Source organism: Ornithorhynchus anatinus, chromosome 4 (assembly GCF_004115215.2).
Source record: "Ornithorhynchus anatinus isolate Pmale09 chromosome 4, mOrnAna1.pri.v4, whole genome shotgun sequence".
Classification (NCBI taxonomy): Eukaryota; Metazoa; Chordata; class Mammalia; order Monotremata; family Ornithorhynchidae; genus Ornithorhynchus; species Ornithorhynchus anatinus.
The window spans coordinates 165,314-179,803 of NC_041731.1; the positions used below are offsets into that span (position 1 = coordinate 165,314).

General features: G+C 52.0%; 1 protein-coding gene across 1 annotated transcript in view; it reads right to left on the bottom strand.

Annotated features, from left to right (window-relative positions):
- Nucleotides 1–293: 293 nt before the first annotated feature.
- SLC45A4 (solute carrier family 45 member 4) overlaps nt 294–14,490 on the bottom strand; it is a 50,156-nt gene continuing 35,959 nt past the window's right edge. Inside the window, exons 4-8 of the mRNA XM_029062127.1 lie at nt 12,313–12,492; nt 8,516–9,591; nt 8,328–8,427; nt 7,274–7,485; nt 294–6,353 (exon numbers count right to left, since the gene is read on the bottom strand). Coding sequence (XP_028917960.1) covers nt 5,991–6,353; nt 7,274–7,485; nt 8,328–8,427; nt 8,516–9,591; nt 12,313–12,492 — 1,931 coding nt within the window. The 3' untranslated portion in view covers nt 294–5,990. The remainder of the gene's footprint in view (nt 6,354–7,273; nt 7,486–8,327; nt 8,428–8,515; nt 9,592–12,312; nt 12,493–14,490) is intronic.

The window sequence follows — 14,490 nt, forward strand, 5'->3', positions numbered from 1 at the left end:
TAATGCAACAAACACTGCAACTCCCTGCATTCAGCTCTAGGAGCATGGACGGAAAAAAGACTCAGTAAACAGCAAAACCATACCATGAATGCACAACACAAGGAGGTAGAGGGGTGGGTGTGGTGGGCAAGGGGTATCTGAGACTGAAAGGGGTCAGGATAGGAAAGGATCTCAGTGCCAACTTCAGTGTGTGTGTGTGTGTGTGTGCGTGTGCACGCGCATGCACGCACATCTTACGTTCTGTTCATGCTTGACTCCGAAACAGTGGGAATGACTTGGAAAAGTCCAGTTCATAAACTCTTACTGAAATGTTTATTCAGATCCAACTGTAAAGTAACAGATTGGGACACACCGTGGTTGGGGGGGAGAGAGGGTCTCTAAATCAATTTTTTTTCTATCCACAAAGGAAACAAAGATGATACAAACAGAACAGAAAGTGCAGAACACAATGAAACAGTTTGTCTTGCAGCAAATCTTTACCTTAAACAAAGCTCAGTGTAGAAATAAACACATTATGCTATCTACGCATCAAAATTCATTCGTCTGTGACATTACTTGTCTTTAATCCCTTTTCTTCATAAAACTTAACAACATTATGTGTTTAACACACATTTATAACATTGCTAAACTCAGCAAGAGCTAGTATAGTGCCCCAACTTAATAAGTTGATAAAAAAAAGTTGTTGTCATATGGCCAGTTCACAATGGAACTAAATATTTTCATTATGAGATGCCCGAAATGCAGCTTTTCTGTCCCCCAAGGCAATGGAGAGCCAGGTATGCCCCCAACCCCCAGAGGAGTCACGCTGCCAACTTTGGAAGGGCCCGCAGTCCCGAGGGCCGCCCCCTGGTCAGGGGAGAACTGTCCAACGCTGGTCCTCCCTCTGGCCCGAACCCCAGCAAATCTTGCCCTGGCTAAGTGGTGCTGGGTGCCCCGAGACCACCTCCAATGGGGAGCGGGATGCGGGGGCTTGAGGCTCAGGCTCAAGGGGGGCCAGACCCTGCTGAATCACATGGGTGCCACGGCATCAGCGGATCTCAAAAGCAGCTTCCGTTCCCGCCGCCACGGGGCAGGAGAACTAACAGAGAGATGGGAGACTTGGCTGGCCACATCACCCCCCACCCCACCCAGCCCAGAGCTAATGGACAACCATTTCCAGGTAGAGCCTCTTCCAGGCACAAAAGGAAAAAAAGGTAAGATTCAGGTAGTGGATCTATAGGGAATGATCTTTTTTAAAATCTAATTTGCAAACTACTTGGCTTGGAGGTTAAGTGAAAGACAGGTATGTAAATATCCAAATTCCCAGAAAAAATTAAATTTGGTATTTCCGGCTCACAAACACCTGCAGGCATTCTAGGAAGTGCTGGAGCAGTGGACGATTGGGAATAAACAGGTATTTTCCCCCTCCAACGTTAAGCCCTTTCATGGAACAGGGAGACAGTGATCAGGGCTGTTGGCAGCCAACAGGGATACGGACTTGTGTGAGACCAAACAGAACTTGCTGGTCCTGTCAGAATTCTGCTGCCTGAAAAGAGATCGAGAAAAAAATCCTTCGGTGCTCCAGGCAGAGTCCTGGAGGGTTCCGTGCCCAAGTGGTGACCACAGGACTGTGATGTGGGGCCAGAAGGAGGGGAGAGCATCAGTGCTCCTGGCAGAGAACCAGAGAGGCCCATGCCCGAGCGGCGACCACAAGGCCGTGATTTGGGGCCAGGAGGAGGGGAGAGACTTTAGTGCTTCAGACAGAGTCCCAGAGGGCCCCAGGCCCAAGCGGCAACCAAAAACAAGACTCTTATTTGGGACAAAGAGGAGGGTCTTCAAGGAACAGTGAGCGACTAAGCCCGGCACAATCTCCACTACTGCTCTGCTACCTGTCCGCCCATCTGCCCTCCCTCCCTCCTGCTGCCTCAGCACTTCAGATGCCCTGCCCACCAGCATCCCCTTCGGACAGCGGCCCACTTGTGCCTCATATGGCAGTCACACTGGGGAAATGGCCCATTCACTCTTCCCTAGAGGAAGGTGGAGATTCGCAGGTCCACACTCAGGATTAAATCAGTGGATGCACAGAAAGCTCAGGGAATTCACAACTCTCTTCCTTCACTGGGAAAACACAATTCAGGGCTACTCCAACTTGCTCCAGTCTTCTTGCACTTGCCTGCCCCACTTGCCTGCCTCTTCGCTGCCTCTTCTTCGGGATGGCCTTGGCCTCAGGGAGGGTTAGGGTTTGCTCTGCCACCTGAGAAAGGCAGAGGAGAAGGGAGACCTGCCCAGCTCCACCGTGAACTACTTTGGGAATGGAATCTGAGCAGAAATGAGCCCGACCCAGCTCCGTCCCACTGCTGGAGATCTCACTTAGCATGGGGCTCTGCTTGGGTGGGGAATTTTCTGGCAGCAGCAGCAACCCACTGGTCATGAATCTGAAGTGAACTTTCTCTTTCTGCTATTTTAATGCATCAGGCTGGGGGCAGCTGACCCAGCAAGCACAGCAGAGGGCTTACATTAACAAGTTCAATAACATTAACTTTAAATCTGCTTTTTTAAAAAAATAGTAACGATAATAAAGCTTTTCAAGTTAACAATATAATGAGCAAACAGAAAAAAAATTACCACCAACTCCCAAATCGGCTCCAGGACATATCTGATCTGAGGTGCTATGTCAGAAAATATAAAGGACAGCGTCCTTACCTGTCCGACCCCAACTGCTAGAACCATCTCTCTCTCTCTCTCTCTCTCTCTCTCTCTCTCCACATAGTCTCTATCTCTCTCTCCCCACATACCCAGGGCACAAGCCTGTAAGACAGATACTGAAGCTGAGGAGTAGGGGCAGCAGAAAAGCCTGTCTCTTGCCCCTCACACCAGGAATCGCTAAGTTGTGGGACTGAGGTGGGAGGGGTATTTCACTAGAAGCTGCTCGAAGGCTGCCCAAAACAGTGGCCACTGATCTTTCTTGCACCTTTCTCTAGAATTCAGAAGCCCAGTAATGTCCAGACCCTGGCCCTTTTAGTCATGACCTTTGCTGAGGAAGCAGGAGTTGAAAACGTTAGTGGAGGCTCCTAAAGAGAGCAGCTTTTTCTCAGGCAGCTGTGGCAGCCCAGCAAGGTTTAACTTTCTTTTCTCATGAAATTAAACTGAAGCCACTTTAATGAGGCCAGAAAAGTGGATGTAGTTAAGTTAAAAGAAGCAAAAAGAGAGAGACACGACAGTCACGGGGAAGGTCTAGATCTCCCCGTCGGGTGGTAACCCCGGGCTTGGCTAACCTGTCTCCTCCCACTGCAGCACAAATCGACCAGGCTCACTCGGCCCAGACTCGTCCACCGCCTGCAGGAGTCGGATTGGTATCGGTAGAGGCTTGGGCGGGCTGTGCAGGCCTGGCCAGGACAGATCCAAATGTCTTAAGGGCCCGGCCCAAACCGTGGTCTCTTTCCTCGATTTTCTCAGCTGCTGCACAGTGCCTCTTCTCTGTCTCAACTGCTAAGGTGCTGCAGCGGGACACACATCGAAGTGACCCAAAGCCATCGGCGCCCCCGGCCCCGGGTCGTTCTTGCCCACAGGAAGGTGAAAGCCATTGAAGCGAGTCCAGGTAGGGGCAGAGGGTTGGGGTCCCTGGAGTTTCTCGGTGAGAAAAATTGGTACTGTATCCCTCCCATGCGCAAAAACAGCCAAAATGATTCACACATCATAGATGGGTGGTACAACTCACTCAAAGTGTTCAATTAATCTATTTCACACAACTGCATTTCTGCAGTAAGGTCTTAAAGGTTTTCAGTAGTATGATTTTCCTGTCGAGCACAAAATTCACCGTCCCTCTTCCCCCCGAAAAAAATCCCACCTTAAAGAGAGTGAGAGGGTGACAGAGAGGCAGAGAGAGAAAGGGAGAAAGAAACTGAGAGATCGAGGAATAAGTTCTGAGGCTTGAAAGAGTCTTGTGCAACTCTGTGTTTTTGTGGCTACGAAATGCCAGCACTTCAGACAGCTGGTGCGCAGTGCCTGTAGAACAAAACAGCTACTGGAAAAAACCAAGGAGGCCAACAGTGACTTCCCCAGACCCTGGCAAGACAGCACGTTAGTTCAGTTCATTAAAAGTATTCTTTTAAGTATACTGAAAATTCAAGTAATCTATTTTAAAAACAGCTTAGCTTCTCTTTGAAATCTAGGTTTTTGCTTTTGAACGCTCATATTGCAGCATGATTCACATGCACTTGAAAGTACTTTATTTTAAAATCAAGACTCTGACGCACCAGAATTTCCATCATTTGAAAATGTGTCCATTTAATAACCTACAGCAGCCTCTCCTGTCCCTGAATATTGGGAAGCGGAGAATGGCCATTCCCAAGAGGAAGCCCATGAACTCCTCTAATGCAGCAATTGTGGCTTTGAACACCAGAGCCTCTGGCCACTTGGGCTTCTTGCTGTCCTCCTCTTCCGCCATCTCAGACTCGGCATCTTGCCTGCACGGAGACCCCAGAGTTGGAGAGGTGCACGCCTCCCAAACCCCAGTGCAGCGATTCTGGAGAGAAGCTTCTTTGTATGGATTGACTTGTCCAGGTGCAGGACTCCTCCAGGGATGAACGGGTAGAGGAAGTCTGAAAGTTGGGTAGGCACCCCAGCCCCGCACAGGAAACTCTGCTCTGTGATTGTTTTTCCAGGCCTGGGCCACTCCGGGGACAGACTCTCCTAGGAGTGGGCTAGTTCTAGGTTCCAGCTCCAGAGGTAGGCCTTTGTTTCAGGATTTGTCATAGTAACTCTGGACCGTTAACTCGGCGAGGCGGACAGCTCCAGTCCAAAGGCTTGAGAAAAAGTGCAATGTGAAGCAAACACAACGAACCGCCCCCCGCAGTGGTCTTCTTCCCTTACTAGGGGGAAGCCCCACCCCTTTTCCACCACCCGAAAGCGACTCCCCCTGGGGCGAGAGCTTCAGATAGAGATCATCAGGATTAGATACTGGGGGTGGGGGCAGAGGGGAGCTGCCGTGGAGAAATCCACAAACAGCATCCCCTCCTCCCCCACCAGCAAGCTCTCCAGCTCTTAAAAGTCTTTAGTTAACAGTCTTATGGTGGTATACTCTGAAGGCGCGCCTGCAGCGTGTACTGGAAACGGCTCCGACTGGGTGCCTGGAGAGAGTGTGAAGCTGTTGGGGGGAGTAGCAGAGTGTGTACAGGAAACCACTCCAAAGGTGGGCAGCATATACACCTAACTGTTCTCATTCATTAAGCGTCTCAGGATCAGAAAGCCGCCCAGCCGGCTCTCATACCTCTCTGGGGCTACCTCTGAGCTGCTCCCTTCCGGGAAGGTGCAGGAACACCGGCTCAGATAGCTTGGAGAAGACAACTGAGAACTAGTCTTCCTGGATGTCACAGTTTGGTATTTCTGTCCTAAAGAATTTCCAAAGAAAAACGTTATCTAACAATTGCTCCACCAAACTAGGGTGAAACCCAAACACATTTTAAATGACCTGTAGCTGACAGTCTGCTCGGATCTACAGAAGCTTTGTCCGAGGGGAGTCTCTACCGGAGCCACCGATGATGCCGGCATTATCCGAAGGGCGCACACAAGGTGGGGTAGCAGCAACCGCGAAGACAGCTTTTTGTTCAACCAACAAAACTGGAAAATAGTTCTTAATCTAAGTTGCTCATTGTCTACACCTGTCAATCTGTTTGGTCACAATGAAAAAACATGCAGAACAATGTACCTGAAGTTGAATTCTAAGGGGCTCTTTCTTCATGAACAAATGGTGTACAGAAACAATGACGATTTTTCAACGTGGAGGACGCGATTAGAATCACACTCATCACACTGTCGGTTCTAAGCTGCCGAGGGTTATTGAATTTCAACGACATTTACATGAGATCTCGGTTTTGCTGTGATTCAAGTGACGCTAACTACCGGAGGTTCGGAAACATTCCCCTCCCAACACTGTGTCCCTTCTGGCCTGCTTCCCGCTGGAATGTGGGTCAAGACGGGTGGATGGGCGGGCCAGCGGGGGGGCGGCAGGCTCACACGGCCGACTCGCTCTCTGCCTCGGCCGGGGGAGCCTCTTTCTGACATGGCCCCGGCGCTGCGGGCTCCCCCGTGCTGACCCCGCTGCCCTCCGCCACCTGGGGAGGAGCCAGGCCTCTCTGTTCTTCCTTGGAGTCCTCGGACAGATCAGGGTAAATGACCAAGAAGGTGGCCGTTAGGAAGCCCAGGAACGAACCCACTGAAGCCACCACTGGAATGACCCGCACGGAGCCCACCACGTCCACCACTCCGCCAAGCGCTGACGCCACCAAGATCTGGGAAATGTAAACCTGGCAGGAGAGGATGGCACAGTCTATGCCAAACCCTCGCTTTGAGTTTCCGGGGCTGTGGTGAACGTACTGGAAAAGAAAACAACACAGATTCGCCTGTGAGGAGGACAACAGGGGACCCTACAGGCCGAGGTGGGACATCGGGTGGGATGGTTTCCTGGTGTCAGCTTAAGGACTCTGGGAGCAACCCGCCTCCGGTGGCCATCTTGCAAGGAAAGAGGCCGATTTTCTTTGCTGCGGAGCTGCACCCTCAGGAAGCAGGAGGGTAGGGTCTTCAGTTTCCAGATGAGAACCAACCCCCCGACTCTGACCCCCGCCCCCTGAAGACTAGGGACAGTGAAGCAAAATGGGAATGAGGGCTGAGCCGGGCACCTGGATATGGCCTTGGTCAGAAGGTCTGCCACATTGAGGAGTGACGGACGGCCCTGCATCGGGGAGGAATGGGGCTTGGACATCTGTGCCCTGGCTGTTCCTGGCTATCAAAGGGGCACTGCTGAGCCCCCTGGGCATGGGGTAGGTAGAGGGGGAATGGTATGACTAGTGTGGTAGTGAAGGTGGCACTTGTACAGGCAAGCGTCCTGTCTCTCGCCCCCAGGTTGGGCCTTAGGATGAGACTTCCACCTCCTGCCCAACTCCCTCAGAATCCTGCTCTATACAATCTCTGTCCCCCCAGCCCCTCCAGGCTCCAAACTTTCCTTTCGGTGGGGTCTTTGCTGTTGCTCAGTCTGTGGTCTGCAGGTCTAAGGCAGCCAACTTGAGAACAAGTCCATGGGGGTGGAGGCTCCGTGGGTCAGGGTACTGTCTCTGGTGGCCCACCGGTCCCGACAACAACTAAAGAACCCCCCCTCCCCCAGATAAAACCAAAGGAAATGATAGAAGAAGCTTATTCCTCAAACTCAAGCAGGAATCTGGGGACGAATCCAGCAACGGGAGCCGTCTGTCCGCTGGACAGTGCTACCTGGCTTGGGGGGTGGATGCCACACACATACCTGCTTGATGTCATGGTATTGTCCCAGAAGGGCATAGGGGCAGTAAGAGATGCTCATGGAGACGATGCCCATGGTGCTGATCGTGACCATGGCCACGTACACGTTGGCAAACGCGGCCATCACGGCCGTTCCGACGGAAAAGCCCAGGGTGCCGAGGATGTAGATGACCCGGATGCTAAGGTCGTAGTTGTCCAAGTACTTCTGGAGCAGGGCTGGACGGAATGGCATGAGCCACTTTAACCATTGGTCAACACATCCTCTAAGACACCCCGGCTCCCTTTCTCTCCCGACTGCTAGTTGAGGTGGGCCCACGGGGCCGGAAGGACAATATGCAGCCTTCCCAAAGGGACTGGCTTTGTTCAGACTCAGAATCTTAATTCCAAGATCCACTCACGTATGGTGGGAGTGCAGCAGCAAAGCAGGACCCTCCTAACCCCACCCTCTGGGTCGTGACCCCAGATCTCTCTAGTCACTTGACATAACAGCACCACAGGGCTGTGCTGGCCAGGGGCTAGCAGTGGGTCATTCCGGATCCAGTGCCACAGAAACTCGCCCTCGGGTCCCACAAATCGACACCTCTGAAATCTCCAGAAGAGCTTCCAGATTTTCTCAAGGGTGTCTACCCCTCCGAGAGTCTTAAGCCCCAGGGGATGCTGCCAGGTGCTTTGAAGCCACAAATTTGGGCAGATTCTCCAAGGGGGACCTTGGAGTGTGGGGTCCAGCAAGCGAGAGTCCCGAGCTCCTATCCCCAAGGTAGGAGGAGGGGATGAGGTTGGAGGAAGCCAGTCAACTCAGGGGGGTGTCTGAGAGTCCCACGAAGTCCCATGAAGGGAACGAACAGCCTCTCGGCCCACCACCCGCGACAGTCCCAGCAAGCCCATTAGGGTATGGGACAGGTCCGGTGGCTGGGGAGATGTCCCAGGGCCGGTTCGAGGCCCAACCTCTCCCCTCAGCCCTCTGGCCTAGCCCTAGCCCTTCTGCCCAGACTGCCCACCAGGGAACCAGGTTGCGACACGTTGCTACACAGTCCCCGGGGCCCCCGGCATGCACTTACCTGAGCAGATGGCAGCGGTGGCCGCATAGATGACAAGGCCCCAGCAGCCCATCTTCACGCCAGCGTTGTAAGCATACCAGGCGGTGGAGTTGGAAGGGGCCTAGGCAGAAGACAAACAGGGGCGTTGAGGGCCGCGCCACCGGGGGGACCCGGGCAGGGGGGCGGGAGATGGCAAGCGGCGTGCTCACCTTGGGATCACCTTCGAAGATGACCTGACCCATGAAATCAGTATAAAAGACAGCCTCGGCGATGACGGAGAACCAGGTGAGGAGGTGGCAGAGGCAGAGGCGCAGCAGCTCCTTGGGCATCTTCAGCATGGAAAGCCACAGGAGCCGGACGGTAGTCTCCGTCTCCCCCTCCTCGCTCTCTGTGTCCCCACTGGAGTTGGTGGCCCCGCTGCGGTTCCTCTGCCGCTGCCTCTGCCGCTGCCTCTTCTGGATGTCGTAGATGTCATTCATGCTGCGCGAGGACTTGATCAGCACGACGGCATTGGCCCGCCGGAAGCGGTACCGGTGGGAGCCGATCTTGCCATAGTAGGAGAAGGTGTAGGAGGCCTGGCGGTAGAACATGTGCCGCCGCCTCCGCATAGAATTGGATGTGCTCGACGGCTTCACTCCGAGCCGCGGGTGGCCGTTGAGATCCCGCGGCGGGGAGTCGCTGCTGTTGGGGACTTTGGTTTGGCTCACATGATTGTCCAGCAGCATCTCGTCCTCCCTGTCGTTCTCCCGCAGGAAAGTTGACAGGCGGTTCAGCTTGGATTTGAGGAGCTCCTGGCTGGTGCTGCGGGGAGTGTTGGGGTCCGACGATGGGTCCTGGAAGATGGAGGGCTCGATGTCGTGCAGGAAGAGCAGCTCCGACTCCATTTCCAGGGTGGCATCTGGTACATGCAAGACCGAATCGCTCTTGCTCCTCACGATGTCCACATCCAGGAAGTCCAGGCTCAGGTCATGTTCAGATTGCGCCTCCTCCGGGAACACCACCGCCCCGTAGGGTTCCTCCTCATCAATGACGTGTAGACGGTTGACCGGAGGCAAGCTGCCGCTGAACTTGACACTCGAGACGGTGTCGGCCTCTTCCTCCAGCCGGTCTTGCTGGGGGCTGTACTGCTCCTCCTCGATGCTAAACAGGTGGAGGACCACGGACACCGTGAAGATGATGGCCGCAAAGAAGAACAGGACTTGGTTTTGGGTTTTAAACAGGCGGCCCAAGAAGGTCTGGGTCCAATCCAACCCGCCCAACACGTAGCCGATCGCTCCTCCGAGACCTGGGACAGGGAGATGAACAGAGACACCTCCTTTAAGCCCAGAGAACTTTCTAACCTGGCTTCTGGTCGAAACACGGTTCCGGGGAAGATGGTGGAGGATGACCGGGGCAGAGGACAGGTCTGGAGGGAAGCAGAGGAAAAAGAAGAGGAGAAGGAGGAAGTGGAGGAGGAGACCAAGGAGAGAAAAGACAAGGAGGAACAGAGGGAGGGAAAAATGGAAGGAGAAGCTTAGGTTAGGAAGAGAAGAAGTGAGCGAGAGGAGGGAGGGGGGTGGGGGTGGGGGGACTGAGGGAGAGAAGGGGAGAGAAAGGGGAAGGGAGAGGAAGGAAGGGAGATCAGGACAGAGATAAAGGGAGAAGAGAGAAAGGGAAAGGGAAGGAGAGAGGAAGACAGAGAAACATCAATTCCATGTACTGTACTCTCCCAAGTGCTTAGTTCAGTGCTCTGCACACACTAAGTACTCACTCAATAAATATCACTGATTCATTAATTTGCATATTAGATGAAAAAGGATCCAGTAGTTAACCAGGTGTGCCTTGATAGCTTTTGCTATTCAGACACAGAGAACCATGTCACCTCTCACAGTTCCGCAATGGAAATATTGACAGTATTCCATGGAGCAAATTTTCAGAGAGGGGAGGGAATGAGAGGAGGGAGAGAGAAAGCAGATCAACGTATTTTTGGATCTGGGCTAACACGGCTCATTTCCCAATCAGCTGGTCGGTGGGAAATGGCCAAACCATAGCTAAAATCAAGTCCTTCCTTCTTTAGCAAGAAATAGGACCCATGCTCCCACCTTGTACAGAACTCCTTGCATCAAGCACCCCTCCCTAAGAGGCATAGGTCAAAGAAGAGTTGAGGGAATTCATCGATCTGGGCCAGAGTTAGCTGGACATGTTTGCTTAATCTGGTGATTGAGGCACTCTGTCATTATGCTATAATCTTTCAATGCCAATCTGTCTACTACCCGCAGGCTCTAAACACAAGGGTGCCCTACCTATCTACCCCAATAGGGGAAATCAACAACAGGGAAAAATGGAAGGAGAAGCTTAGGTTAGGAAGAGAAGAAGTGAGCGAGAGGAGGGAGGGGGGTGGGGGTGGGGGGACTGAGGGAGAGAAGGGGAGAGAAAGGGGAAGGGAGAGGAAGGAAGGGAGATCAGGACAGAGATAAAGGGAGAAGAGAGAAAGGGAAAGGGAAGGAGAGAGGAAGACGGAGAAACATCAATTCCATGTACTGTACTCTCCCAAGTGCTTAGTTCAGTGCTCTGCACACACTAAGTACTCACTCAATAAATATCACTGATTCATTAATTTGCATATTAGATGAAAAAGGATCCTTCCTCGGGGCAGAAGGAATTCAAATTTGGGAGAGATGTGCTAAACAAGTTGGCCTGTCTCAAATCAGGAACGAAATCGCCGCTTGGAGCCAACACCTGCGAGTTCTTCCCCTTGCTTATTTTCAAGTGTGCGTTCAGTCTCCAGCCTGGGTGGGGCAGGGTGGGGTAGGGTGGGGCCGGTTTCCAGCTCTCGGGGATGCCGGGCAGCAATCTGAGCCAAATCCCTAGGGGAGACTCCACTGAGCGGCTTCCTTTGAGGGGCTCAGAGTTGGCCATTTACCAGCCCGCCGGGCTCCGGGCTCTGGGCTTCGGCCACATCAGCCAGGAGCAGCCAGTCCTATTGGGGGAGGGGAGGGGAGGGTGGAGAGAAGTACTCTGTCCCGAGGGCAGGGCTATAAGAGGGTGGATCCTTTCTGATGCAGAGGCAGGTACGGCTGGTGATCATGACCCAGAGTTGGGTGTCTTACAGTTATATGCGTGGCATATGCAATCAATCGAGCATTAGCGGTATATACTGAGCACTTACTGCAGTGTAATCAGTGGTTCAGATGACCCCACCAGTTGGTCATGGGTTTGAATTCCTGGAACCCACCAGAGGCATCCTGGCAAGGGCCCTCTTTCACTTCCTCCCGCCAATGCGAGAGTCATCCGGAATAGGAGACAATGCCCCCGATGGTGATGAGGGGTTCAAGTGGCCATTGGGGGGCCCCTTGGGACTGACTGCACCATATGCATGTACACAGACACACAGTTGCCCGTGGCCACCTCTGCAGGTCCCATAGACCGGCACTGTTTTTGCTTTGGCCTCTGGATCTCTTCCAGTGCACCAAGCAGAAGAGCTCAGCGGGGGCACCAGGCAGGCGGTCCCAGGGTCTACGATGCTTTCCCTGAGCACACATTCTGGTTGGATTGAATCATCTGGCATTAGCCCAGAGCCTGAACTGGCACTTTCTCTGCATTGTTCTACGTCCCCCAAAGTCCTCTGAGAAAACAGTGCGGGAAGCAGGTGATGAAAACTGAGGTGCAGGCTAAGTCCTAGTCTTCCAGGGAGGGGGCGGGGGACAGAAATTAAAAAAAAATATATAAAAAAAACACCTTAATTTGAGACTAGGTAATGGGGACAAAGAGAACTGTTCCTTAGCTTTTATGGAGTAAAACGTATGTCCTCAATCCATCCTTCTCACCCCTGATGAGGTTATCATCCACTTTCTTTACTATCTGTCCAAAAAACAAGCCAGTCAGGAAGTGAAGTGGGGTCCCTGACTGAATCAGAGCAAGGACAGGAAGGCAACTTGCCCTTCTCTGCCATCGCAGCCCTGGCACCGGCACCACCTTCCTCTCGTGTCGGGTCAATGCCGAGCTATAAGACCTGCCAACTTTGTACCTGCTGAAAAGGCGTGGATATTGAGCGCCATGTCTTGCTCCTCACTGTCCACCACGTCCAGTAAGTAGGCTCGGATCGGCCCTTCCGTGGCATCTGCACAGAAATCCAACACCACCACGCCCAGCACCGTGAGGACGATCCCGATTGGCTGTTTACTGGGGACATCACCGATGGCTAGGCCTGAACAAGGACAATTCCAGGAGAAATCAAAAAAACAATAAAGTCTTGGTTGACTGGGAGAATAAGCTACCAAATGTAAAGTTAATCTTTCTCAGAGGAAGTTGGCCAAGAAAACACTCATTGGAACAATCCCTTTGTAAACAGAAAGGTAATTTGCATTCTTTGGCATGTTTCTTGAGGAGTGGAGACAGAAGGCATTTCTTTTTTCAGTTACCAAGCTAATGTTTTTCCTAATGGTTTTTCTGTCATTTGCATTTTTCACTTACTCAAACTTGATAGAGTCTCTTCCACATGGAAAAAAAGCATGAAAACCTCACACTGACCCAAACCCTTCCTTCTAAAAAACCTGCCAGCACAGCTGAGCAGAAGAGGTGCTCCCCAACATCAGTCACACAAGAGGATGGGATTGATCAAGTCACATCTCTCCAGGGGCAGGTTTCCGGTTGGGCCTGTTTGGTGAGTGACCCTCCAATCTTGGGCTGGGATGTCCCGCCAATGCCGCGGCCCGAACCGAAGAGGGTGGATTCCCCCTTTACATCGGATGACCTTAGGCTACCGGGTTAGAGATCCACCAGCCCTGGAATTCCAGCCTTTTACCAAAGAGAGAACCCACATTGCCACAAGAACAGCTTCCCTTTATTCCCAATGGCAACATAAAGCAGCTGATTTGGACTCAAGGAGTTAAGCCTGCATGCACCCAGAAAGAAGGGTGTCAGCGGCAAGCGAGGGAGAAAGGTGGGGAAAACCCTAGTGGCAATGGCCACTACGAGTTTTTGTACTAACCCTCTGGCAAGGACTCCTGGTTACTTGCAAGCCGTGACAAAGGGGAGCCAACTATTAAGACCCAAGGAAAAAATATTTTTTCCCCCAAGCATAAAAAATGGATCATTTCGCTTGTGCAAAATGTGCCTTTGTGATACACCTGCCCGAAGTGCAAAACGGTTACTACCCTCATACTAAGTTAATAGGTCACTGACCTGTGTGTTTGACAAAATGACAGAAATCAAACTGCTGACCACTTGCCTGAGGCCTTCCTATTTCTTAATACTATTGCTACTAGGCTGAGGCAGTTTTATTTTGATGTAGTGATTTCTCTCAAATTAAATCCATCTGGCAACTCAGGTAGGGCAGGAGAGAAGTCTGAGGAGAGGCTGAACCGGACACTTGGATTGCCACCACAGACAATCCAGTGCAGCATTACTGGGCTCCCTTGCTCAAAAAAAAAAAAAAAAAAGTAAATGGGCAGCAGATTATTTTTTTGTCGTGCTTTGTTACACCACAATGGGGTTCTGCAGGAATAGATTTCAGGATCCAATGGAAAACCTTTTGGCAGCCCTTGCTTAGCACTGCATTCACTGTACAAGAAAGAGATGGTCAGCAGCAGTACCAATTGGTTCCCTGTGAGCTGCTAAATACCCACCTGTGTGTCAGAGAAAAGACCGGGAAACAATTGCAATGATTCAAGTTGGCTGAGGCTTGAAGTGAAATAAGCATACGACTCTCCTCTTCCGCAACCTTCTGGAATTTCACAGTGTGACAGAAGCCCTGAGCTGTTGCCAGTGTTCTCAAACCACCCTCCCCTGACCGCGGGCTCCCGTGGAGATGATGGGTGATGCACTGTGGTTTGGGGCTCAACCTGGGCATAGCGGGAATGCTAGGTCCGAGAGATGAAGGTCCGAAGCTAAACCACGCTGTAAGAGGCAGGCAGGGGTCGTCAGAGGCAGCTCACTTTTTAATGCTTTCATGGAGGCTCCAGGGCAAAATTTATCTCCCCTCAAACTGTTGCTTCAGATAAAAGCAAATATTACACTGAGCTTTTGACTTTTTCCTTACAAAGTCTCAGAAAAGGAAAAAAAAGATAATTTTTCAATAATGCTGGAAACAGGATGTGTTGCTAGATATGCATGAAAAAGAAAACCATCACAACAGGAAACATTTCCCTGTGAACAGGTTCCTCCGAGGTTCCCATGTCCAGGCCTGACTGCATGCGTGGCCCAG